Here is a 25,516-nt window from a genome sequence, read left to right as displayed (position 1 = left end):
GGTTCAAGGGTGCCCTCTCTCCTCTGGGGAGTAAAATGATTGGCTCAGCTTGTTTAAAACTGTGAGAGGCCCCGTCAGCAATCATCAGTACGGTCCTCTGGAATCTGGCCATGGGTTGATTTTCACATCAGCCTCTGTCTCAGTGACTGAGGACCTGGGGAGCTCTTTGTTTCCTTCAAAGCCACGTCTCCTCAGATGCTTCCTCCAGCGGCCCAGACAGTGGTGGGCGGAGGAGCGGATCTCCCCACTCCTCAGGGCATAGATAATGGGGTTGACCATGGAGTTGACAAGGCAGAGCAAGGAGCAGAAGGCGAAGACCATCCTGACCTCGTCGCTTAGGGTGGCGGTCAGGCTGTAGACCATGAGGGCCAGTACCGGGAACCAGCATATGAAAAGCACAGCCAGCACCACCCCCAGGGTCTTGGCCAACCTCACATCCAGTCTCATCCGTGCCATCCCTGGCACCTGCCTGTCCTGGTGTTCAGCTAAGCTGGCTACATGCTGATGGGCCTTCCAGAGAACATGCCCATACGTGTAGATGATGCCGAAGAAGAGGAAGGCAATGAACAGGAGCCAGCCCAGCAGATAGTCATTGGGAATCAGGGGGAAAAGCTCAGAGCAGGGATGGGGACAGCAGGTCCATCCCATAAGGGGCAGGTAGGAGACCAAGGCTGAGAGGACCCACATGATGCCCAGGGTGGCCAGTGCCCTCCCACGGGTGAGTAGTGCTTTGTACGTGGGTGGGTAGCACAGACAGAGGTAGCGGTCGATGGCGGTCAGCAGTAGGCTGCCTACAGAGGCTGTGAAGGTGATGGTCACGCTGCCAATCTTCAGCAGGAAGACAGCCTTAGAATCTATGCCGTGGAAGACGTGGAAATTTACAAAGTTGCAAGCAAAGATCACACTGGCCAGGAAGTCGGCCACAGCCAGGCTGCTGATGAACAGGTAGGAAGGCTTCCTCCGGAGCCGGTGGGAGGACAGGATCAGGTAGAGCACAGCCAGGTTCTCCAGGGCGCTTAGCAGGGCCAGGGTGGTGCACAGCACCGCAATAGCGATCCTTTGGGAACCGTTCAGGACCATGTACTCTTTCATGGGGTTGAAATCCAAGCCATCCTTGCAGCCATTGGCTGCCTCCATCACCCAGCGTCTCTCCATGGGGTGGGTCCCTCGGCTCCTGCTGGGCTCACCAAGAAGCCTTTGCTGTGGTACAATGAGAAGAAGAAATGAGTCTATTTCAATTAGCATCATAATGACTTCCCACAATCACCAGCTCTGGCCAAGCCCTTTACCTGTGTGGATGGAGCTTCTGTTGAAATAACAATTTATACTTTTCAGTTTTTGAAAAACGTTTGTTTTTTGTTCCTCTGTATGTTGCCCCTGCTCCTTTCTACTGGGTCACTAGGTCTGTACTGGTTTTGCTTTAGGAGACATTCTTGGGAATTCAAGAAGCAGAAGTGGCCTGCGAGTGTTTTGGTCTTTTGTTTTAAAAAAGACCAGTTCTGAGACTTCCCTTTTCCAGGAAGAGAAATCTACAAGGGTCAAAAACCGAGAGGAAATCAAAATCAAGAAAAAAATGGAATCCAGAGTGATGAGACGGGAGGGCGCTTTCCCATTGGTGTTTTTGTTCTGTTCTGTTTTGTTTGCCGGCTTTGGAAAGTAAGAGCCTGAAGCTTTAACAACAAAGATTCGTCTTTGGCTTCATGCCAGTAGGGTGCCAGATAAAATAACAGGAATCTAGATAAATCTGGATAAATGTCGGATAATGAATTTTTTTTTTTTTTTTTTTTAGTATAAGTGTGTTCTAAATATTGAGAAAAACTGAACCAGGGCTCCCACATATTGTAGGGGACATCATTAGATATGATTAGAAATCAAACTTAAAATTTCTCTAGCGGGATATGCTTTCTAGCCAAGTCACCCAAGTTTCCCTCTTGGAGAAGCACATGGAATTTGAGCTCGCGATGCAAAATGACGAAATACATGAAGACCCGTGAACAAGAGTTAGCAGAAATGTCAGACGGTAGAATGAGACTCCCCAGGACTCTGTATCATTTTTGGAAATACGTTTACTATAATTAAACAATAAGGGCTCAAACACATGAGTACATGAGTACATAAGTGGGAGACTGTCTAGGCAGATTTAAAAAAGAATCAAGTAGGGGCGCCTGGGTGGCTTAGTCGGTTGAGCGTCCGACTTTCCGACTTTCGCTTAGGTCATTATCTCACGGTTCGTGGGTTCGAGCCCCTCGTCGGGCTCTGTGCTGACTGCCTGCTCAGAGCCTGGAGCCTGTTTCAGTCTGTGACTCCCTCTCTCTCTGACCCTCCCCTGCTCACGCTGTCTCTCTCTCTCCCCTAGAAATAAATAAAACATTAAAAAAAAATAATAAATAAAAAAGAATCAAGTAGAATTTCTGGAACTGAAAAATAAAGTCTTTGAAAAAAGAAACCCTTAAAGGTAGGTTAAAGAACAGAACGGATTAGTTGGAAAGCATTGAACATGAAGGGAGAGCTGAAGAGCTTCCTTGAAATGCAGCACAAAGAGACAAATGGGACAGATAAAAGAGAGGTTAAGAGGCATGAAGGATTGAATGAAAGGTCCTAAAATATATCTAATTGGAGTTTCAGAAGGGAAAAATGGAACTAAGGGTAGGCATTGGGGAGGCCACAGAGGGAGGCTGATAGTGGAGAATCATCCAGAATTCTCCTCAGATTCAGAAATCACAGTGAACTCTGAGCAGAATTTTATTTTATTTTATAAATCTTTAAAAAAAATTTTTAATGTTTATTTTATTTTTGAGAGAGAGAGACAGAGCATGAACAGGGGAGGGGCAGACCCAAAGCAGGCTCCGGGCTCTGAGCTGTCAGCACGGAGCCTGACATAGGGCTCGAACTCGTGAACCATGAGATCATGACCTGAGCTGAAGTCAGATGCTTAACTGACTGAGCCACTTAGGCGGTCCTATTCTAGAAGTATTTTTAAAAGTTTATTTATTTATTTTGAGGGGCGGGGGAGTGCACACATACAAGTGGGGGAGGGACAGAGAAGGAGAGAGAGAACCCCAGGCAGGCTCTGCACTGTCAGCACAGAGCCATATGCGGGGCTCAAACTCAGAAACCATGAGATCATGACCTGAGCTGAAACTGGATGTTTAACCGACTGAGCCACCCAGGTGGCCCCCACCCCCAAGCAGAATTTTAAAAACAAACGAATTCCACATTCACATATATCATAATAAAACTTCATAACACCAAAGACAAAGAGAAACAATGGAAAGCAATTGGAAGGAAAGGACACAATACCTGCAAATGAATCATAGTTAAATTTAAAAGCTGATTTTCCAATAGGAACAACAGATGCCAGAAGAAAGAGGCAAGAGGGAGGGGTAACTAAACCATAACTCAAAATAAAGACATATAAGTAGAATTATCTAGGAACAGACCTTTCCTGAAGGAATATTTAAATGACATGCCATCACAAGAAAGAAATTTTTCACAGAGGGAAGAATAGGAAGGCAAGAAGGAACTGTGAGCAAATAAATTGCTAAATGTATGTGTAAATTAAAACGACTGTTTGTATAAAGCACTAGTAATAATGCTAATGACCAGTTTGGAGGATGTAAAGAAAAAATGGAAGTAAAAGTGTGAATGACAGTAACACAAGCCAAGAAAGGGAAGAGTTGAAACTTTATTCAGGAAGTGATTAAAGGCATTGGTCTACTTTAGGATTTTAAAAATCAAGCATCAGCTCTTACCTGGTTGCTTTGATAGTTTGCAAACCTGCTTTTAATCTGACTCATCTTTAGTCTATTTTCAACCCAGCAGCTAGAGTGATCCTTTTAAAATATGTCAAGAGGGTGCTACTCATTGTCTGAAATCTTGTATAGGACACATTCCATTTGGTGTAGGAGCCAAGGTACTTACAATGGCATAGAGGGCTTTATGTGTTCTGGCCCTATCACCTCTCTGATTGCCCTAATATCATACTTTCCTTAGTCAGCCAGCTTTAGCCATACTGCCTGATGGGTCTAACCTCCTGCCACAGGGCCTTTGCACTGGCTATTCCCTCTTCCTGAGCACACTTTCCCTAGATATATGGTTGACTTAGTCTTTCACCTTCTTCAAGTCTTGGATTAAGTTTTACCTTTTCAATGACATCTTTCTTACCAGTCTACTTAATGCCATAACTCACCCCAACCTCTTGCTCTTCTGGTCCCCCTCCCTCTGTTCTATGTTTTACTTTTTCCCATATCACTTAACAGCTTCTAACATATACTTTACCCTACATAACTTACCTATTTATTATGTTTTATTGTTTATTGTCTGTTGTTTCACTGGAATTTAAGCTCCATGAGGTCAAGGAGCTATTTTGTTCACTGATATAAGGTCTTAGAATAGTATCTGATACATAGTAGGTACTCAATAAATATTTGTGGACTTGAAGTGAAATGAAATTGAATGGTGACTGATTTTAGCATTCCTTTCTCAGAATTTGATACAGTGAGCTGACAACATGCTAATTAATAGAATGTATAGTATTTGAACATGCAATGAACAACCTTGATTAAATAGTTAATATGGATGGGTGCCTGGCTGGCTCAGTTGGTGGAGCATGCAACGCTTGATCTCAGGGTTGTGAGTTTGAGCCCCATTTTGGGTGTAGAGATTACTTAAAAATAAAATTTAAAAAATAGTCATATATGGAACTCAGCACCCCAAAATTAAGAATATACACTGTTTCCAAGCAAATGTTGACATTTACCAAAACTGGCTAAGTCTTAGGTGAAGAGTAAATTTTAACAAATTTAAAATAATATGTAACATACAAATCATGTTCTCTGACCACAGTGCAATTTATTAAGAAATCAAGAACTTAAAAAAATATAAAACTAACAAACTTCATAAGAATGAAGCTTTAAAAATACTTCTGAATAATTCTTGGGTCAAAAAACCATAAAGGGAATCAGAAAATACTTAGAATTGTAACATTAAAATTCGTGGGATGCACCTGAGCAGCACCAAAAAAGAAATTTACAGCCCTACGTGCTCACAGTAGAAAAGGAAAAAAATGTGCTAAACATCACAAAATTAGAAAAGGAACAACAGCATAAATACAGAGAAGACAGAAGACAGAAATCATAAGGGCAGAAATTAATAATATAGGAAAATAATGGAGACTGGAAAAGACCAAAGCTAGTTTTTTAAAAAGGTAATAAAACAGGCAGGGGCCCATGGGTGGCTCAGACTTTGCCTCAGGTCATGCTCTCATGATTGCACAGCTCATGGGTTCGAGCCCCGCAGTCAGACTCTGTGCTGACAGCTCAGAGCTTGGAGCCTGCTTCAGATTCTGTGTCTCCCTCTCTCTCTGCCCCTCACCTGCTCATGCTCTGTCTCTCTCTCTATCAAAAATAAATAAATATTTGAAAAATAAAATAAAATCGGGGCACCTGGGTGGCTCAGTTGGTTAAGCATCCAACTTTGGCTCAGGTCACAATCTGAGTGAGTTTGTGAGTTCGAGTCCCACATTGGGCTCTGTGCTGACAGGTTGGAGCCTTGAACCTGCTTTGGATTCTGTGTCTCCCTCTCTCTCTGCCCCTTCCCCACTCGTATTCTGTCTCTCTCTCAAAAAATAAATAGACATTAAAAAAAATAAAGTAAAATAGGCAACCCTCAGGAAAGATTTATTTTTCTAATTTATTTATTTATTTATTTATTTATATATTATTGAGAGAGAGAGAGCACAAGTGGGGAAGGGACAGAGAAAGAGGCAGACAGAGGATCCAAAGTGGGCTCCATGCTGACAGCACAGAACCTGATCTGGGGTGCAAACTCACAAAGTGTGAGAACGTGACCTGGGCCAAAGTCAGACACTTAACCCACCAAGCCAGCCAGGTGCCCCCTCAGGAAAGACTTCTGAAGAAAAAAGGAGAGAACCCACACACAAGGAAAATAATGGCATGAAAGAGAAATGGTCAATGATCAATCCTTTGTTGTTGTGGTTGTTTCTGGTCAATGATCCTTTGAAAAGATGTTTAACCTTAATAACATCCACAGAAATGTAAGTTTCACTCGTATCAGATTGGTAAAATATTAAACTGAGAAGGGCGCCTGGGTGGTTCAGGTCAGGACCCCAGTTCGTGAGATCGAGCCCCGAAACTGGCTCTGCACCGATAGTGCGGAGCTTGCTTGGGATTCTCTGTCTCTTGTTCTCTCTCTCTCTCTCGTTCTCTCTCTCTGCCCTTCCCCCACTTGCATTCTCTTTCTCTCTCTCTCTAAATAATTAAATTAATTTAAAAAAATTAAACCTGATGATACTGAGCATTGGAGAAGGCCCAGACCAACAAGAACTTGCAGCGCGGTGCTGGGGTGTAAGCCGGCACAACCACTTTGGAGAGCAGTTTGGCAAAACCTGGTGAAGTCGATGTGCCACTGTCCTTGGATGCACCGGTTCCTCTCCCGAGAATATGCTCCCGAGGGACTCTGAGACGCGTGACCAAGAAGACAGCTACAAGGATGTTCATTTAACTCTCCTGCTCCTATTTACCCACTTATTTACTTTTATTTTTGAGAGAGAGAGAGAGAGAGAGAGAGAGAGAGACAGTGTGAGCAGGGAAGGGTCAGAGAGAGAAGGAGATACAGAATCTGAAGACAGGCTCCAGGCTCTGAGCTGTCAGCACAGAGCCCGACGCGAGGCTCGAACCCACAAACCGTGAGATCATGACCTGAGCCGAAGCTGGACGCTCAACCGACTGAGCCACCCAGGCGCCCCCCTACTTACTTATTTTTTAAATGGGGTGTGGCCCACACGAAGCTTTCGTGGGACAGCGCTAGCCCACCCTGGCACAGGCAGGCCGGCTGGCAAGGCAGGGCGCAGAGCTCACGAGCCACGACAGGCCTCCCATCCGGCTCTGCTGCTCAGCCAGAGACCCCACTGTTTCCCAGACAGCTCTGCTTTCTTGCCCCTCTGCCCACACCTTCTCCCCAGGCTTCCTTTCTCTGGCTCACCTTCCTCCTTGACCTTCCTTCTGGACTCCTCTTTCACCCAGCGAAGGCTCCCTCGATCCCCATCACACGGAAGCTCCCGGCCTTACTCTGCTGATGTTTTAACTAGTTCTGCACCAGGCTTTTCTCCAACCGGATGAATAACTGCACTAACCAACATTTGCATGCGATTTAAATTCTACAAAGTAATTTTCACAACCACCATCTACTTTATAACAACTATATAATATAAAAATTATGATTTTTGTTCTTTCATAGATAAAGTGGGGTCAGAGATGTTAAACCACTTGAAGGACCCACAGGTCAGCAAGGGCAGAGAACTGGGCCTTCATTACCTCTGGTCTTTAGCGCCTTGCCCAATGCCTGCTGTCTACACAGTAGGTGCTCAAAAACTCCCTGATGAATGAACACCATTTGGACAGAAAGGGGCTGCCTCAAGTGGAGTGAACCCCAAGTAAGAGTGTGAGGGGGAGGGGAGCACATCCTGTAGGATCAAATTTCAGCAGAGTGGCCTTGTTCAAGCTATGAATGCCTCATTTTTCCCATTTCTCATCTGTAAAATGGGTTTTGTGAGGATTTTGGTAAATTAATATACCTGCTGAAAGTGCTGCTGCTGTTGCTGACCATCTTCAAATGGATATAATTCATAGACTCCATGAGATTCTTAAGAATAATATGCTGGGTGGCTCAGTCAGTTGAGTGTCCGAATCTTGGTTTCTGCTCAGGTCATCATCTCACAGTTAATGAGTTTGAGCCCTGCATCGGGCTCTGTGCTGATGGTGCAGAGCCTGCTTGGGATTATCTCTCTTTCCCTCTCTCTCTGCCCTTCCCATGTCTCCCTCTCTCTTTCTCAAAATAAATAAACTGTAAAAAAAGAACAACATCCTGACACCTCACAAAGCTGGATGAGTGGCAGCCCTTATTATAATCTAGTGTTTAAAAATTTTTAAAAAATTTTTAATGTTTATTTATTTTTGAGAAGGAGAGACAGAGACAGAGCGCGAACAGGGGAGGGGCAGAGAGAGAGGGAGACACAGAATCTGAAACAGTTCCAGGTTCTGAGCTGTCAGCACAGAGTCTGACATGGGGCTCGAACCCACAAACCATGAGATCATGACTTGATCTTGGGGCTCCAACTCACGAACTGTGAGATCATGACCTGAGCCGAAGTCGGACACTCATCTGGTTGAACCACCCAGGAGCCCCCAGTGTTTTAAAATTTTTAAGAGAGTGGAACAATTTTTACAATTGATGTCATCCCTATCCTATTCATAAGTCAGGTAAAATCTGAGTTCATATCACTTGTGCCCTCTCTTCAAGGCAATGTGAGGAACAGATCGAAAACCTTGCATCTAATCCAGCTCCACCATTTTACCATTAAGAAAGCAGTCCAAGGGGTGTGTGTGTGTGTGTAATCTCCTGAGGTCACCCAACAAAACAGCAGCAGACCCGAAACTAGATGTCACGCCCCCCACATCACAAGATAAGACATGTTCCGTAGGCACAGAGGTGGCCCTACCTACAGAAGTGCTTCCCTGAGACAGATGAGGTTTGCTGACTGTGGCCAAAGTCACATCTGAGCTCAGACAGGAAACGGTGCCAGCCGCGTTCTCAGCCCTGGTCACGAATGAGTGACAGTACAAGCCTTTCTCGGTTCCCACGTCCCCAGCCTGTCACTTCTGGAAGCTTCCTCCCTGCACCCTGCTGCCCCAGCCAACACCCCCCACCCCTCCACCCCGTATTTCCCTTAGAAAACAGCCCCCTTCCCACCAGAGCATGGCTTACCCCATGCAGAGGCCAGCCTAGAAGAGGGACGCCGGAGAGGTGGCTGCTGGCATTCTGTGCTTCCCCCAGGTCTGGTGTGGCCACGGACCGGTGGTGTTGTCCGAATCCGGCAAGGGCAGGAAATGCAGGCCTTTGGATGGAGGGCCTAACAAAATGACATCTGACAGCAACAGGATGCACAGAGCAACAGGAAACCCGGCCTCCTGTCTGGTTTCCCTGTGGGCAGATAGAAATACCTTCTGGAGTCAGAGCATCTGGCTCTGAGACGGGCCTTCGTCCAGGGCAAGGACTCGTCGGAGCACCCAGTGCAGGGAGAGACCGGTGCAGGCTGTGCGGCCGAGGTACCGCCGTGGCTTGTCATGTGACTCTGGGCAAGTCCCTTCGACTTTTCTGAGCCCCTTTGCTCAGTTACTTATTTTTTTTTTTTTAAGGCTTACTTATTTATTTTGAGAGAGAGCAGGGGAAGGGGCAGAGAGAGAGCGAGAGAGAGAATCCCAAGTAGCCTCTGTGCTGTCAGTGCAGAACTCGAACCCACGAACCCGTGAGATCGTGACCTGAGCTGAAATCAAGAGTCGGACGCTTGGCTGCCTGAGCCTCCCAGGGGCCCCCCTCCCCTTTTCTCATTTATGCAACGGCAGCGACAATATCTGTCCCATTCCCCTTGGAAAAACCAATTGGCTGGTGACCTTCACCCAGGCTTTTTAACCCAGTGAGCTGTGGTGGGGGTAGTGATCCTTTCAGAGTGTGTGTAAGACTTTATGTCCATACCTTCGTTAGGGGAGAGGGTTCGTATTTTTTGTCACTGTGTCAGTGGAGTTTCCTGAGTCACACAAAAGCATTTTGTGACCTGACTCTGTACAAACGCAAGATTAAAAGAAGACCAACCAGGGGCGCCTGGCTTGGCTCTATTGGTTGAGCATCTGACACAGGTCATGATTCCAGGGTCATGGGATGGAGCCCCACACTGGGCTCTGTCCTGAGCGTGGAGCCTGCTTGAGCTTCTCTCTGTCTCTCCCTCTCCTTCTGCCCCTCTCCCCACCTTGCTCTCTCTCTTAAAAAACAACAACCAAGTGCCATCTCCACCTAAGAAAAATGTCAAAGCCCCCAAACTACCCGACACTCTCAGACAGCAGGTCCGTGCTGCGGAGGGTTACAGGGCCTACAACTTGGAGCCCTCGTGCTCTGTGTCCGGGAAGGGAACCTTCAGGTGGGGGGACGTGGGGGTGCGGGGGTGCCCCTGGGGGGGTTTCCTACCTGAACTGAAAGTGTGAAGTGAAAGAATGAGCGCCATGGTGACAGCTGCCCCCACGCTCCAGCTGTGTTTAAAGCCCGAGGGTGCCAGGGACAAGGATCATGGCCCTTTGATTGTGGATACGACACCTGCAGTGAAAAACTGAGATTGATGGTCAAGAGCGGTCACTTTTCTCTCTGACTGGGAGCATGGAGGCCTGGGTTCTAGTCCCTGTTCAGCCACTGATCGTCATTGGGCAGCTCCCTTCTCCTTTCTGGGTCTTTCTTTCAAGCAGTGGGGTAGACTGGGTGATTTCGTAGGTCTCCTCCAGCAAGTTCACCATGTTGAATACCAGACCTCCCCGGGTTCGAATCCAGCTCTCTACTTCATCGGCTGTGTGACACGGGGTGAGTTACCTCACCTATGTTTCATTCATCTGTAAACCGGTGACAAGCACCACCACATTGTTGAACAGATTACGTTACCAATGTTTCCTAAATTCATGGCAGTGTTCCTGACTTACAGCACATGTCCAATAAAAGGCAGGAAAGGACTCAGTTGAGTTAGTTTCTTGGATTCTTACAGTATTCTGTGCTCGAGGTTTTCTGACCTTCATCTGAGAGCTGATGCAAATAGAAAGATCTCCGCTCATTCTTAGCTGACACTTTACCACCATGAAGGCCAAACCATCACATTTTTAAAAACTATTGGACCCGCATGACCTTCTCGGACTGCTTCCTGGCAGGCTGGGCTCTTGGTGCCTGTCCAGCTGTAGGAAGGGAGTCATGGGGGCCTTCCTTCCACATTTCTTCTCTTACTTCCCTTCTGTGCTTGATAGCACTTGGCTGCAAGTTGCAAGGAAGTTCTCCCGGGTTTGGGGCTGTAGGCTATTGTCCTTTGCCCAAATCTTGTCTATTTTTTTTTCGAGGTCCTATATCAAGGCCACCTTCTCCAGGAAGCATTCTCTGGTTTCCCATAACCCCTCCAGGTGGTTGAAACTCACTGAGTCTTCCTGTACGGGTCACTGTCTACCTTCTCTTATTTGTGTCTGTAATGCTTGTCTCCTCTCGCTTCCTGGATGTGGATGTGAGCTTCTAGTTCTGAGAGTCGAATCTGGGAGAGGGAGGGAAGACATCTTTGTATTCTAGTTCCCCTCACATGGAACCGAAGTAATGAGGGGTTCTGAGCTGAGCTAAGCAGCCCTCATGGAGGTGCAACTCAGCCCAGGTAAGCAGGACAATTTGATGGCCCGGAGTCACACCCTCTCCCTGTTCCATGATGGAACAGTGTCCCTAGGCCCTCAGTTCCCCCTCATCCCGAACCTCACCAGGAGCTTCTCACCATAGTGCTCCTTGCCCAGGGAACCAGCCTTCTAGAGAAGGGCAGGAACCACAAACAGCTGGTCTAAGGCAGAAAGTGAACTAAGAGGTTGGCAACTGTCCAGGCTCTTTTTGACCTTGTGAATAGACCACTACAGTGGTCATCCCGGAGGAGGTGGGACAGCTTGTGGGGGAAGGAACTTAAAGCCTCCTCAGTGATATGGGAGCCTGGGTGGCTCAGTCAGTTAAGCATCCGACCTCAGCTCAGGTCATGATCTCACGGCTTGTGAGTTTGGGCCCCGCATCGGGCTCTGTGCTGACAGCTAGCTCAGAGCCTGGAGGCTGTTTCAGATTCTGTGTCTCCTTTCTCTCTGCCCTTCCCCCATTCATGCGCGTGCTCTCTCTCTCTCTCTCTCAAAAATAAATAAACATTTAAAAAAATTAAAATGAAATCTCTCTGGTGACATAAGTCCCAGGAGAAGCTTATGGATATGAGGTACAGTATGGAAATTGTCCTAGGGGAGAGATGCAAAGGGCTGCCCAGGCCAGTTTCTTTTATTTTCTTTAATCAAAAAAATTAAAAAAAAATTGTTTTGAGAGTGAGAGCGAGCATGAGCAAGGGAGGAGCAGAGAGAAAGAGTGAGACAGAAACTGAAGCAGGCTCCAGGCTCTGAGCTGTCAGCACAGAGCCTGATGCGGGGCTTGAATCCACAAACCATGAGATCATGATCTGAGCCAAGGTTGGACTCTTAACCGACTGAGCCACCCAGGTGCCCTAAACTGACTTCTTTAATACATTTTCCTGGGAATTTCCAGCACCTGAGCACAGGGCTTGGCATAAAGTAGGCATTTAAATATTTTGAAATCAACGTGTTGAATGAATGAATGAACAAATATCCTATTGGGAAAAAAATCAGGCTTCTTCAGAGAGACTTTGTATTTTCTTTTCCCACTGCTGCCAGGAAGTTCAGAGCTAAGTACAATGCAAACCTGAAGTCCTGGTTCATTCAAGGTCGGTTCCCGATTCATTTCTCCTTTCTTTTAGTGGTTTCTAATGCTTTGCTTTTATTTCCACTGCCCTAATTCATAATAGAGGTCACCTCCAGTTCTTTAAGAGAAGGATTTGTGATTTACAGAATTGGTGCAAAGGATCATCATTAAGGCCTTTCTCAAACATCGAGTGGTTGGCAAAGAAACTCACTCCCATGAGTCTGCCCTGTGGGGCTGGAAGTTTCCGTCCGGTCTACTGTCCATTCCCTGTTCATCGCTCCCAACCAGGGGTCTCTGGGTTCATCACCTGCTGTCTGGATACTCGTTCTCCCTGGACCTTCCTTCCTCATCTGTCTGTATCGTCTCCAGCCTCCCTTGTGGGAGGAATTAAGCTAAATGGCGGCGTCTGAGGCCTCTTTCCACTATAGCCAAGGTTAAAGGGCCAAAGCTTCAGAATGAAATACCCTGGCCGGCTTCAAATCCCAGCTCTGGCATAGTGGGCTGTGTGACCTGAGGGCAAATTGCTCAAACTCTCGCTCAGAGAGTTCTTCTTCCGTGACTGGGGAAACTATTACTACCTGATGTGCAGAGTAAATAATGATTTAAAACAATTAAGCAGTAGCGTGGGGGCCTGAGTGGACTGTGGAATGTGCTGGAAACAAAAGGCTCTCAAGTTGGGACTCAGATGCTCAGGGTTCGAGCCTGGCTCTGGCACCAGTGGCGCTATGGAGACGTCACTTTCTCTCCCGGTCCCCAGGGTTGCCCTCTGAAAAGACCGAAGGATAATGAGGATGAGGGCTGGGCGATGTACGAGTGCACTCCACACATGATCACATTTAGACTTCCAAACAACCCTGCAAGGCTGCTGTAATTATTTTCCATTTTTTCCCGATGAGGAAAGTGGGGTCCAGGGATGTAAGAAACTTGCTGGGGGCACTGGGAACCCGTGCTCTGGCTCATTCCTCTGAAGACCCAGGGTCCCATCCTGTTGTTTTACATTCTTTACATTCTTTAATTCTTGGTAACTAACTGACTGATCTGAAATCTTCCCGCAGGACAGTGTTGTTGAGTCTCTTCAGATATCTTCTTCCTTGTTTCAACTACGTTATACTCCAGCAACTTCCCTTTCAGAGAATCGGCTGATAATGCCCACATCCATATCACATCTGACAGTTTGCACAGTGGGGAGGGCTCACGATGTTATCTGAAGCAGGTAGCATTTCTTGAGCAAACGAGTTCAGAGAGGGCAAGTCACTTACCTGAAATTCACAGCAAGGGACAGGCAAAGCTCAGACTTGAGCCCCTGTGCTATGACAAAGTCAGGTTGGTAAAGGGACGAGAGCCAATGCATGACCTTGCCCTGGGGTGAGGGGCCCTGACAACAGCCACAGGCAATCTTTGTTCTGTAGCCCCAGGGGCAAATTGCAACATTTCTCTTTCTGGCTTTTTCCTCCTCTGACCAATTTCACTCAGTAAGGCTTCCTTTGCTTACACTAGCTGATCCAGAATTTAGTCTTATCCCACCAACTCGATGGAGTCCCATCTCCTCACCCCCAAGCATTTGCCAGTCACGCTTTTGGGCTTTGGAGTCAGACAGACCTAACTTCCAGTCCTGGCACAGCCGAGTGTTAGCTTTGTGCCCTCAGATAACGTCACTTCTGGGCGCCCGGGTGGCTCAGTGGGTTGAATCTGACTTCAGCTCAGGTCATGATCTCGCAGTTCGTGAGTTTGAGCCCCACATCAGGCTCTGTGAGCCTGGCGCCTGCTTCTGATTCTGTGTCTCAGTTTCTCCCTGCATCTCCCCTGCTTGTGCTCTGTCTTTCTCAGAAATAACTAACACCTTAAATTTTTTTTTAAATAAATAAACATTAAAAAAGTTCACTTCATTCACTTATTTTCCTGTATTTCCTCATCCATAAAATGGAAATAACAAATAGTACATGCTTCATCGTTGGTGGTGAAGCACGGGAATTCATTGAGATAGCATCATGCTTAATACAGTGCCTGGCCCACAGTAAGCCCTCCATGGATATATGTATATATATAATATAGTGTAGAGACTATATATATAATATGTGTACATATTACAGTTTTCTCCTCACTTCTCCAAGGTCTTTGCTAATTGACACCGAGTGACATCGTTTCTGTCATGCCCTTGGGCTGGTGGAGGGGGGTCAAGGAGAACAGAGCGGTTGAGAGGCAGGATGGAGAGCGGGACAGTGTTAGGGGAGCAGAGGGACAAGATCCTGTGTCCATTCAGGATGTTTGGAGTTGAGTGAACCGGAAGCGGAGGATGTGCCAGGAGCCTTATGGATTCTTAACTAGGCTGGGCGAAAGCAGTCGGCTCCTGCCAGCCTGTGACTGGGACAGGAGCCCTGGGCCAAGGGGACAGGACTCTGGTTCCAGCCTGGGGAGGAAATGACGGCTGCGCAAAAATGGTCCTCTTCTCAGCGGGTCCATCTGTACCAGGAAGGGGTTTTTGATGACATTTCAAAGGGTCCTTCCTTCCAACTTGAAGTTGTGCAATTAACCACACGGGGAGGAGATGGGGGTGTTAGCCCGCTGAAGAGCTGGCATGACAAAGTCAGCTCAGGAAAGCCTGGAGCAGCGGTTCTCAAACTCTGTACTCTCTGCACCCCTTCCCCATCTTAAAAAAAATCACCAGACCCTAGAGGGCTTTCATGGATGTAGGTTACATCTTTCACTGTCTACTGTACTAGAAAATAAAACTGACAACTTAAAAAATGTTTAATAAACTTACTACATGTTAATAGAAATAACCTATTTTTTTAAATTTTTTTTTAATGTTTTATTTATTTCTAGGAGAGAGAGAGAGAGAGACAGCGTGAGCAGGGGAGGGTCAGAGAGAGAGGGAGTCACAGACTGAAACAGGTTCCAGGCTCTGAGCTGGCAGTCAGCACAGAGCCCGACGCGGGGCTCGAACCCACGAACCGCGAGATCATGACCTAAGCGAAAGTCGGACCCTTAACCGACTAAGCCACCCAGGCGCCCCGAAATAACCTATTTTTAAAAAACATTTATTTATTTGGGGGGAGAGCATAAGCAGGGGAGGGGCAGAGAGAGGGGGACAGAGGATCTGAAGCAGGCTCTGAAGCGGGCTCTGCGCTGCAGGCTGACAACACCGAGCCACATGTGGGGCTCGAGCACACAAACCGAGAGATCGTGACCTCAGCCGGAAGTCAGACGCTCAACTGACGGAGCCACCCAGATGCCCCTAGAAATAGCCTATTTTTAATGAAAATAGTTTTGGGGGAAGGGAAATCTCTTAATTGTCTGGCAGCCAGATTCTCATCTCTGCTTCTGCACTCAGCCTATTGTCATATGTCATCGTGGTTAAAGTAGGTGACGAAAACGAATTTGTCACCATCCTTTACTACTTCCTTTGTGGCAGGCTTTCCAAGAGGCTTTTTTACCTGCATTGTTCCTTTATCCTGCAAACAGCACTTGGGGGTGGATTGTCTTATTTTCCCAGATTTTTTTTTTTTTTTTTTTTTTAGGTTTTACTTATTTCTGAGTGAGAGAGAGAGAGAGAGACAGCGTGAGTAGGGGAGGGTCAGAGAGAGAGGGAGACACAGACTCTGAAATAGGCTCCAGGCTCTGAGCTGGCGGTCAGCAGAGAGCCCAACGCGGGGCTCGAACCCACGAACCGTGAGATCATGACCTGAGCAAAAGTCGGACGCTTAACTGACTGAGCCACCCAGGCGTCCTTATTTTCCCTATTTTTTTTTGAATATTTTTATTTATTTCTAGGACGGAGAGACAGAGAGAGAGAGACAGCGTGAGCAGGGGAGGGTCAGAGAGAGAGGGAGACACAGACTCTGAAATAGGCTCCAGGCTCTGAGCTGGCAGTCAGCACAGAGCCCAATGCGGGGCTCGAACTCACGAACCGTGAGATCATGACCTAAGCGAAAGTCGGACGCTTAACCAACTAAGCCACCCAGGCGCCCCATTATTTTCCCTATTTTAAGATGAGGGGGAAAAATCCATATGCTGGGGCCCATATGGATGGATTTGCCCAAGGTCGCACGACTTGCAGGTGGCAGAGTCAGAACTGAGGCCTGGGTGGCTATGCTGGTGGCAGACCCCGCCCGTGGGAGGGATGCACTTGGGGCAACAATCTCTTCTCTTTCCTTTTCATCCTTTCCTCTTTGGACTGTTGGCTCCAACCTTGGCCTCCAGCACCACCCTTAGCTGCTGGGACAGTAGAACCTCGGCTCTCAGAGAGCAGGTGCTCATCATCTGTTTTGTTCACTGCCATGTCTCAAGGGCCCGACACACTGCCTGGCACACAGTAGCTGCTCAAGTAATTGTTTCCGAATGAATCAGCTGAAGGACTTCTCTTTGATGCTCATGAAAATCCTCAAGGAGGGTGACCTTCTTCAAGATTTTCAAAGGTGACACAACTGATCTATTTATAGTTGGCTCAGTGGTTGGGTGTCCGACTTCGGCTCGGGTCATGATCTCGCAGCTTGTGGGTTGGACCCCTGCATCTGGCTCTGTGCTGACAGCTCAGAGCCTGGAGCCTGTGTCTCCCTCTCTCTCTCTGCCCCTCCTCCACTCACATTCTCTCTCTCTCTCTCTCATAAATAAAAACATTAAACAAAGGTATGGGGGAAGAGGGCTGGTGGAATGTTATCAGCAGGAAGAACATGCCGGGCTTGACATTTCAGAAGTGATTCTCAAAAGATCTGTGACAAGAGGGCTTAGGAGGAGCCATTCAGAGACTCACCTGGCCTGCTGGACTGTGCAGGAGAGGGTGGGGTGGTGGGGGGCTGTGCCTAAACAACAACGGGTTGCTGTGTGCCAAGCATGGCTCTGCGTGTGAACACAGTTAATCCGCACAGTAATCAAAGGAGGGCTTGGGCCCGAAATAATCAGACCTTCAGCTCCTGGTTGCTCAGCTGGTCCCTGCAGCTTTCTCCTGAGGACCTCTGTCCTTTTTGGGCGGGGGGGGGGGGGGCTTGAAGTTCTGGGAGTAGCATAAGGTCCCCTGTTCCCTGCTTTACCAGATAGCAGGGTTCAGGGTCTCAGGATGGGGTGTCTGATGACAGGTGTCCCAGTTTTGCCCTAACAGGGAGCTCCCCTGTGACTCAGGGCATGTTACTCTGATTCTCTCCCCTTTACCTTCACTCTATAATAGGGATTGAAAGGCCTATACCTCTCTTTCAAAGAAAACCTACTGCAGAAAATTTTGGAAACTCAGTCACGTTAAAAGTCTACATGATTGCTCAGCATCCCTCCTCATCAGGGAAATACAAATCAAAACCACACTGAGATACCACCTCACACCAGTCAGAGTGGCTAAAATGAGCAAATCAGAGAACTCTAGATGCTGGCAAGGATGTGGAGAAACGGGCACCCTCCTACACTGTTGGTGGGAATGTAAACTGGTACAGCCCCTCTGGAAAACAGTGTGGAGGTTCCTCAGGAAACTAACAATAGAACTCCCCTATGACCCAGCAATAGCACTGCTAGGAATTTACCCAAGGGATACAGAAATGCTGAGGCATAGGAGCACATGTACCCCAATGTTCATAGCAGCACTCTCCACAATAGCTAAAACATGGAAAGAGCCTAAGTGTCCATCAACAGATGAATGGATCAAGAAGATGTGGTTTATCTATACCATGGAATACTACATGGCAATGAGAAACAATGAAATCTGGCCATGTGTAGCAACATGGATGGACCTTGAGGGTGTTATGCTGAGCGAAATAAGTCAGGCAGAGAAGGACAAATATCATATGTTTGCACGTATAGGAGGATTAGGAGGAACTTGACGGAGGAACAAGGGGGAGAAGAAGGGCGGAAATGGTGGGGGAAAGGGAGAGAGGCAAACCATGAGAGACTCTTGAATGCTGACAAAAACTGAGGACTGATGGATGTGGGGGGAGCGGGGATGGGCATGGAGGCGGGCACTAGTGGGGATGAGCACTGGGTGTTATGTGGAAACTAATTTGACAATAAACTACTTGTAAAAAAAAAAAGAATAAAAATATTCATGAACTTAGGAAAAAAAAAAGTCTACATGATTGGTAACAGTGCATGGATCTCCCTGACCCTGAGGTGAAAGCTTGGTCATTGGTCATTGGCAATTGCGTGCGTGCGTGTGTGTGTGTGTGTGTGTCTGTGTGTGTGTGTGTGTGTGTGTGTAGCAGCTGGTCACCCCTTCTGACCATGAAGCGCTCTCTGTACGGCAAACAAGGCCTTATAACCAGGGGATACAAAGGTGTGATAATGGGGACTTTTCATGGTGGCTTCTCCATCCAGCGGAGAGTAGGCAAGGGTTAAACAGAGTGGTGGACATTCCCAATCACCTGCAGCTTCCCCCAGGCCCCTCTACTTCCTGGCTTGCTCAGATCCCAAAGGGTGTGGCCCCTGCCCTAACCAATCTTGATTCTGGTTGTTTGTAGTTGCGCCGTGGGGGATTGCAATTCAGACCAGTTCTTCAAACTGAGGCGGGTGTGGTGGGGCGACAGAGCTCAGCTCTTGAAACACAGTGGTGATCATGACAATAATGGAAAGTAACACTGAATGAGCGCTTACTATATACCGTGTGCTGGACACCATTCTGTGCCCTTTACATATTAGTTCATATATTCTGCATGACAAGCCAGCGAGGGGACTGGTAGCATCCCCATTTCGTAATTGAGGAAACTGGCACCAGCAAAGGGGCTGATTCACAGGGCTTTGGGCCACTGACATCTGTGGTGACAGTGACAAGGGGGTCACAGGACAGCTGGCGCAGGCTGAAGAGAAGCCAGAGATGAGCCGGACATCTGGGGAGGGGACCCTTGCACACGCTTTGCCCACTGCTTTCTGATGGAGCAAATGGATGTGCATTTGGTGGATCTGTTTGCTTTGGGCCCTGGGACAGTGGGGAGGAAACATGTCACCATTTCTGGCCTGGGATTTGGGATCAGACCCAGCATACTGATTCCCTCGGTAACTAACTTGCAAGGAAACCTGGATTTCCCTCTCCTGATTCTGCAGAGAGAAGTGGCAGACAGTTAAGGACCAACTGAGAATAAGAAGGAAATACACAAGCAAGCTCTGTACTGTCAGCACAGAACTCAACACGGGGCTCGATCTCACAAACCTTGAGCTAATGACCTGAGCCGCCGAATCGAGAGTCAGAAGCTTAACCGACTGAGTCACCCAGGTGCCCCTACAGACGGAGGTTTTAAGAGGCAGCCCCAAGTCACAGTTGTGAGTTCTGATTCTGCCTCTTATTAGATCTGTTGTCTCTTTTCAAATTGCCTCACCTCCCTGAGCCTCAGTGTCCTCATCTGTAAAACAGGGATAATGGAAGTACTCAGGGTTGTTGTGAGGAGTATATGAGGCAGGTAGCATGTAGCAGTGGCGTACGTGGCTCAGTACCTGGCTGGCACTTAATCTCCCTTCAAGTAATGTTAGCCACGCTCTTTATTGTCTGTGTGTTAGATTATCTAAGGGTCGTGCCCAAAGCTGAAAAAAGTAAAATAAGGGCCACCTGGGTGGCTCAGTTGGTTAAGCATCTTGACTTCGGTTCAGGTCATGATCTCACGGTTCGAGGGTTCGAGCCCCGCGTCGGGCTCTGTGCTGACAGCCAGCTCAGAGCCCGGAGCCTGCTTCAGATTCTGTGTCTCCCTCTCTCTCTGACCCTCCCCTGTTCATGCTGCCTCTCTCTCTCTCTCAGAAATAAATAAAATATTTTAAAAAACCTTTTTTTTTTAAAAAAGAAAAAGTAAAATAAAATAGAGTGAGGGGGTCAGACTAGAATATCTCCAACCTCTTCTGACTTTGGAACTGCTTCCCAGTAATATGTAACGTTAGAAACCCCAATAGGAATTATTTGAGCCATTTTGTAATTTTGTATGGCTCGTGAAAAAGGAAGTGATTTTAAGTTAAATGTACTCTTTTCAATATGTGTATCATTTCAGAATTTTTCCTAAGATTTATTTTAAACCATTTAAATTATATGCATGATGTGTGAAGATTAACTTTTGACTTCTCCCCTCTTTCCAAGTGGCTTGATCTACTTTACAGTCATAACAGAACAAAATACCTGGTTGGTGAACACATTTTGTAGCGATGCTACGTTGGGACCAAATAGACATTACAATAGGCTGACATGTAATGAGAGGCTGGGAATCACTTGCATGACCTGAGGGGTTGAATTCTTTTTTATTAAAAATATTTTTTTAATGTTTATTTATTTTTGAGAGACAGAGATTGAGAGTGAGTGGGGGAGGGTAAGACAGAGAGGGAGACACAGAATCCAAAGCAGGTTCCAGGCTCTGAGCTGTTAGCACAGAGCCCCGACGTGGGGCTCAAACCCACGAACTGTGAATCATGACCTGAGCCGAAGTTGGACACTTAACCAACTGGGTCACCCAGGCACCCCGAGGGGTTGAATTCTTGCATTTAATGCTTAAAAAGCCAGTTTGTTTTTTTAAAAACATTTTTAAAAATACATTATTTAAAAATAATTTTTAAAATTCCTCATGGCTTTATTTTATTTTATTATTTTTTAATTTTATTATTTTCTTAATGTTTATTTTTGAGAGAAAGAGAGACAGAAACAGAGTGTAAGTGGGGGAGGGGCAGACAGAGAGGGAGACACAGAATCCAAAGCAGGCTCTAGGCTCAGAGCTGTCAGTACAGAGCCTGACACAGAACTCGAACCCAAAGCCATGAGATCATGACCTGAGCCGAAGTCAGACACTTACCCACTGAGCCACCAGGCACCCCAAATTTGTACCTTTTTAAAAAGAATCTTATGTTTGTCAAGAGAAAGTAATCTCAGGTCCCTATTTGCAAGCCTCTCTCTGCATTTGCCCTGCAGGTGTGGATCACCTTTATGCCCAACACGGGAGAAGAAAGAACACATATTATTTTCTCTTTTTAACAATCTTTGAAATGCTGGGAAGCATAAGAATTTCCCTGAAGTGCTTTGTAAGAAACTTGATCAGATAAACACAACTTATGAATCTTGAGCAAATTTTCAGAGGAGGTATCATCTTCCTTCTCATTTTCTTGTGTTTTTGACATCAGAGTTCCTTTTGCATCCTGTCCTTAATCATTGGTTCAAGAAGGGTATAAATTAAATAATAAACAATTAAGAATAAGACGAGTGTAAAGCCATATATATCAGCCAAAGCCACTCTAGTCGCCAAATAAGAAACATCCTGGGTGGGAATTCATTAGATCACCATTCATCTGATCACTGCTAACTTCTGCTTTTGTTTTTTTTTATCCTAAGAAGCTCTCACACTGAGAAAAAAAATCTTTTAAAGAGAAAAATAATAATTCACTAATTTTTTAAAAAATGGAAAACAAGCACTATGAACCTCTAGTGTGTGAACCTTCTGGAACCCCTTCCTCCTTGTTGGGAAAAGCTGGTAGAAAGTAGAAATACAGACCTGAGCCTGACTCTGGTCTCTGCCATTTACCGGCTGTGACTGAGCCTCAGTGACCTCATCTGCCAAGTGGGTATTATGAAGATCGGACTCACGTGAAGTCTTGGAGAAGGTTTGTGAGACACCCTGCACCCCCTCCCAGTTCTCAGCAGCCTCCCATCCCCTGCCCTCAGCTCCGTCAGATTCCCCAGGACCCAGACAGATCCACGAAGACACACAGAGGATGATTCGCTGTCTAGCAGAGGCAACACCGTGAACGCAGCTGTGGTTCTCGGAGGAACTTTGGGGCGGCCCCAGTCCCCCAGGGAGAGGAGGGCGGCGGCGGGGCCGGTAGCTGCAATGGGAAGGGCTGCCTCTGACTCACTGTGTGAGCAGAAGACTGGGGGCCTCCTCTGGAGGGGTAGGAGCAGGTGGGGCGAGGTAGAGGGAAGCAGCAAAGCCCACAGGACGCTCGGCCCAACCCATTTCTGTCCGAGGGTCTCCCCAACATTCTTGTGATTTGGGTGAGACCCCAGCAGCCTTCCTTCCTGAGCTTGGCTTTAATGACACTGGGGACTTCTCCCCTTCTGACCTACCCTATTGATGATCTGCCCTTTTCTGCCATTTTCTTTCCTGGGCATTTGGGGTGTTCCCTAGATGGGGGTGGGGCAGGATACACCCCATGCTCTGTGGACCCTATCTCTGCCCAGGAGATGGAGGGAAGAAGGAATTATGGTCTTCAATTTTCTTTTCCGTGCTCAGCTGGAAGAGGGTTCACGGTTTCTCAAGCCTGCATTGCACCTTAGCATTTGCAAGGCGCTCTCCACACCCGTTCTGTTTGCTTCTGACTACGGTGTAGCCAGTTCTAGATTCAGACAGAGCCGGGCTTTCTAGATTCAGACAGATCCAGGTTTTCTAGATTCAGACAGATCCAGGTTTTCTAGATTCAGACAGATACAGGTTTGAGTCCCGGCTTTGCCACGGATTGCCAGCTGTGTGACTGTGGGCAAGGTCTTAGTTCCGTGTGAGCTTCAGTTTCTCACCTCGCAGATGTGGGGGGTGACAGCAGGCCTCTCCCTCACGGGCTGTTGTGAGCACTGGGCCAGGTGAGGCGGCCCAGCTAGCGGAGTCTAGGACATAGTGAACTCTTGCTAAATATTAACTTAAGAAAATGAACTTCCCTTTGTGGCAGGTTGGCAATGTTTTGCTTCATTTTTCGAGTTGGAGAAACTGTAGGTTAGAAAGGTGATGTGACTCACCCAAGGCCACCTGACTCATTGGTGAGGGACACTTGTGTCTTCCACAGGATTCAGTGACTGCTAGCACAGGTGGAGCCTAGCGTGCTGGACTTGACACTGGCCGCACTCTTCCTTGGCTGGTCGACCTTGAATGAGTCACCATTACCTAAGGGCCTTGATTTTCCTTCTCTGCCTGTCTCCCTTCAAAAAGCAGCCTTGGTGTCTCCAGGCTCAGGGACTTTTTGCAGGGGAGGAGGTCGAAAGCAGAAGCTGTCTGAAGACAGCCCTTCTTCCTGTCCTTTGTGAGAACCTGAGTTCTGTGAGGTTAAGCGGGGTTCCCAGGTAGGTGGGGAGAAGAGCCTACATCTGTGATTCAAAGCCAAGGACACAGGAGAGATGGCCCCGGAGTATAAAGGGACCAGAGGTCACGGGCCCCTTGAGTGTTGACATCCTAGGCTCTGCTGCCTTGGGGAAATGGGTGGGGGGGGGTGCTCGGGGGGGATGTTCCCGGGTGGCTCACCCTGAAGTTGAACCCAAGGCACAGTGCTTTCAAATCTTGGCAAAGAATCTAGACTCCAGGCCTGCCAGGGAAGTGGACAGGGCTGGACTTCAAGGGATCAAACCCCTTTGGACAATGGCATCTATGACAGGAAAGACCAGGGTGGCACGAAGGCCAGGCTGCCTCCCTCGTTCTCTGCTCTGAGTCCCTAGGATGCCATGCGCGATGCTGGAAGGCGAGGAACGCTCATTACACACCAAGACTCAATTTCTGGTCAGCCCAGTAGGGTGAGAGCTCGGAGTCCTACTGAACGTGCTTTCATAAGAATGAATAAAAGAACATTCTGTGCATATCTGAGAGCACAGGGTACGCAGGATTGATAGGTGCACCAAGATGAGGAGGGAACAGAAGAGATACACTGCGCGGCTGGGCCTTGCTGCCATTTTGCCCGCGTTAACCACCTGGTCTCAACCTTCCCAAAGGTAAAGGGCATGCCCCACCCGTTCAAGGGAAAAACAGCCTGAGCCTCATGGCCCTTATCTCTGCTCCACAGCAGAAGCTCGTAGTGTGAGGATCAGAGTCTCCGCTGCAGTCATTTGCTGAGCCCGGGTACCCGCCTGGTGCCAGCATCAGCCCGCCAGCCCCCACCACAGGCCCCCGCGTGCTGGTCTCCCGCCCAATGTCCTCAGAAGAGGGAGTTGAATGAGAACGAAGGGGGCTGAGTTTCCTGAGGCCATGGAGTTACCAGCACTGAACTCCACCTGGGTGCTGGCCCGGGGCACACTCGCAAACACGACTGTCCTGCTAAGTGGAACCGCTTAGCCTCCTGGGGCTAGAGGGGCTCTAACACCACCCAGCTGCCCCAGACAGGCGAGCTGTGCTCCCTGAGCCTCAGCCTCCCCCCTGTCAAGCGGAGGGGCCCTGTACTCACCAGCTGATCTCTAAGGCCTCTTCCAGCCGATCTTTTGGGGTTCTTTCTGGGCCCCACGGTCTGCTCATTAGGCCTGACCGTGTAAGGCAGGACACCCTGGTGGTGAAAGGGTGGCTGTGGAGCGGAGAGTCTGAGTTCAATCCAGTGCCTCGCCGAACGGTCATGTGACATTAGGTAAGTCACTTACCCCCTCTGTGGGCCGGGGAGTGATAACGGCACTGACTGCAGACAGCTGCTGTGAGGGTTAAATAAGTCAGGCCCCGTAGGACGGTGCCGTCTGCATCGGTGACTATCTCCTGTCCTGACCTTGCTGGTCCTGTCCAAAGGGGAGGCCCGCACCAGCCCCGAGCGTTGCTGTGACTGGTCCTCAAAAACCTTAGGAGTCATCCTCATATACCGTCAATTTCCTGGCCCCGGGCAGGCCCCCCTCCCAGCTTCTTACGTCCCTGGAGGGAAGGGGTAAAGTAAGAACACGGGTTTTCTGGAAGGCAGCTATGCTAACCACTCCACCACCAATGGCACACACAACACAGTTTTCTGCAATGAGGATGAAGCCCCGAACACAACAGCTACAGAAAGCTACTCACGGTGGTCTGTGGCTGAGCTCCCCGATCCCACTGGGCGTCGCAGAGTCCTGGAGGGACCTGGCCCCGGGTCCCGGTCAGATCTCCTATTGAACACCCACCCAGTGTTCAAGTGAACGTTGAACAGCTTTCACTTGCTTTTGCTCTTTCTCACAGATGAGTGAGTGTGGGGAGGCCTGGCCTTCCGTCCCGTCACCACTTCCCTTCTGGGTCACCATTGCCACAACATTCTTGTGCCTGTAGCTGAGGTGTTTCTCACAAGGAACTCTGGCCAGGGTAGGGCAGAGGTATAGGCCCTGGGGTCAAGGGACTTGGGTTCTAATCCAACAGAGCGGTTATGACCTTGCGCAATTCGCTTAACCTTCCTAAACCTCAGTTTCTTCATCTGCAAAGTGGAGATAACGCACCAGCCTTACACAGATCACCTCGAAGGACATTCCATTCCAATCCCTCTTGCCTGCAGATCAGAGCTTTGAAATCCAATGCCTATAGGCACCTGCCAGAGAACATAAACAGGTGAAGGGTGCTGGTATGGGGTA

The 25,516-nt window shown here is 48.0% G+C and overlaps 1 protein-coding gene across 5 annotated transcripts; it reads right to left on the bottom strand.

The window, feature by feature from the left end:
- Positions 1–25,190, bottom strand: CNR2 (cannabinoid receptor 2). Of its 5 annotated transcripts, XM_039234205.1 has the most exons (5): positions 24,981–25,190; positions 24,394–24,628; positions 10,039–10,164; positions 8,785–9,000; positions 1–1,200 (listed from the first exon to the last, which is right to left on the bottom strand). In XM_039234205.1, the coding sequence occupies exons 2-5, from the start codon at positions 24,562–24,564 to the stop codon at positions 85–87; spliced, it is 1,629 nt and encodes a 542-aa protein (XP_039090136.1). In that variant the 5' UTR covers positions 24,565–24,628; positions 24,981–25,190; the 3' UTR covers positions 1–84. The 5 variants fall into 5 exon arrangements, with proteins under 5 accessions (XP_039090136.1, XP_039090146.1, XP_039090165.1 ...); XM_039234215.1 differs by lacking the exon at positions 10,039–10,164; XM_039234234.1 differs by lacking the exon at positions 24,394–24,628 and having other exon boundaries at positions 24,981–25,085.
- Positions 25,191–25,516: the final 326 nt, after the last annotated feature.

This window comes from Hyaena hyaena, unplaced genomic scaffold, assembly GCF_003009895.1.
Source record: "Hyaena hyaena isolate Hyena2069 unplaced genomic scaffold, ASM300989v1 scaffold_3, whole genome shotgun sequence".
Taxonomy (NCBI): Eukaryota; Metazoa; Chordata; class Mammalia; order Carnivora; family Hyaenidae; genus Hyaena; species Hyaena hyaena.
This window is presented reverse-complemented; position numbering and strand designations above follow the sequence as displayed.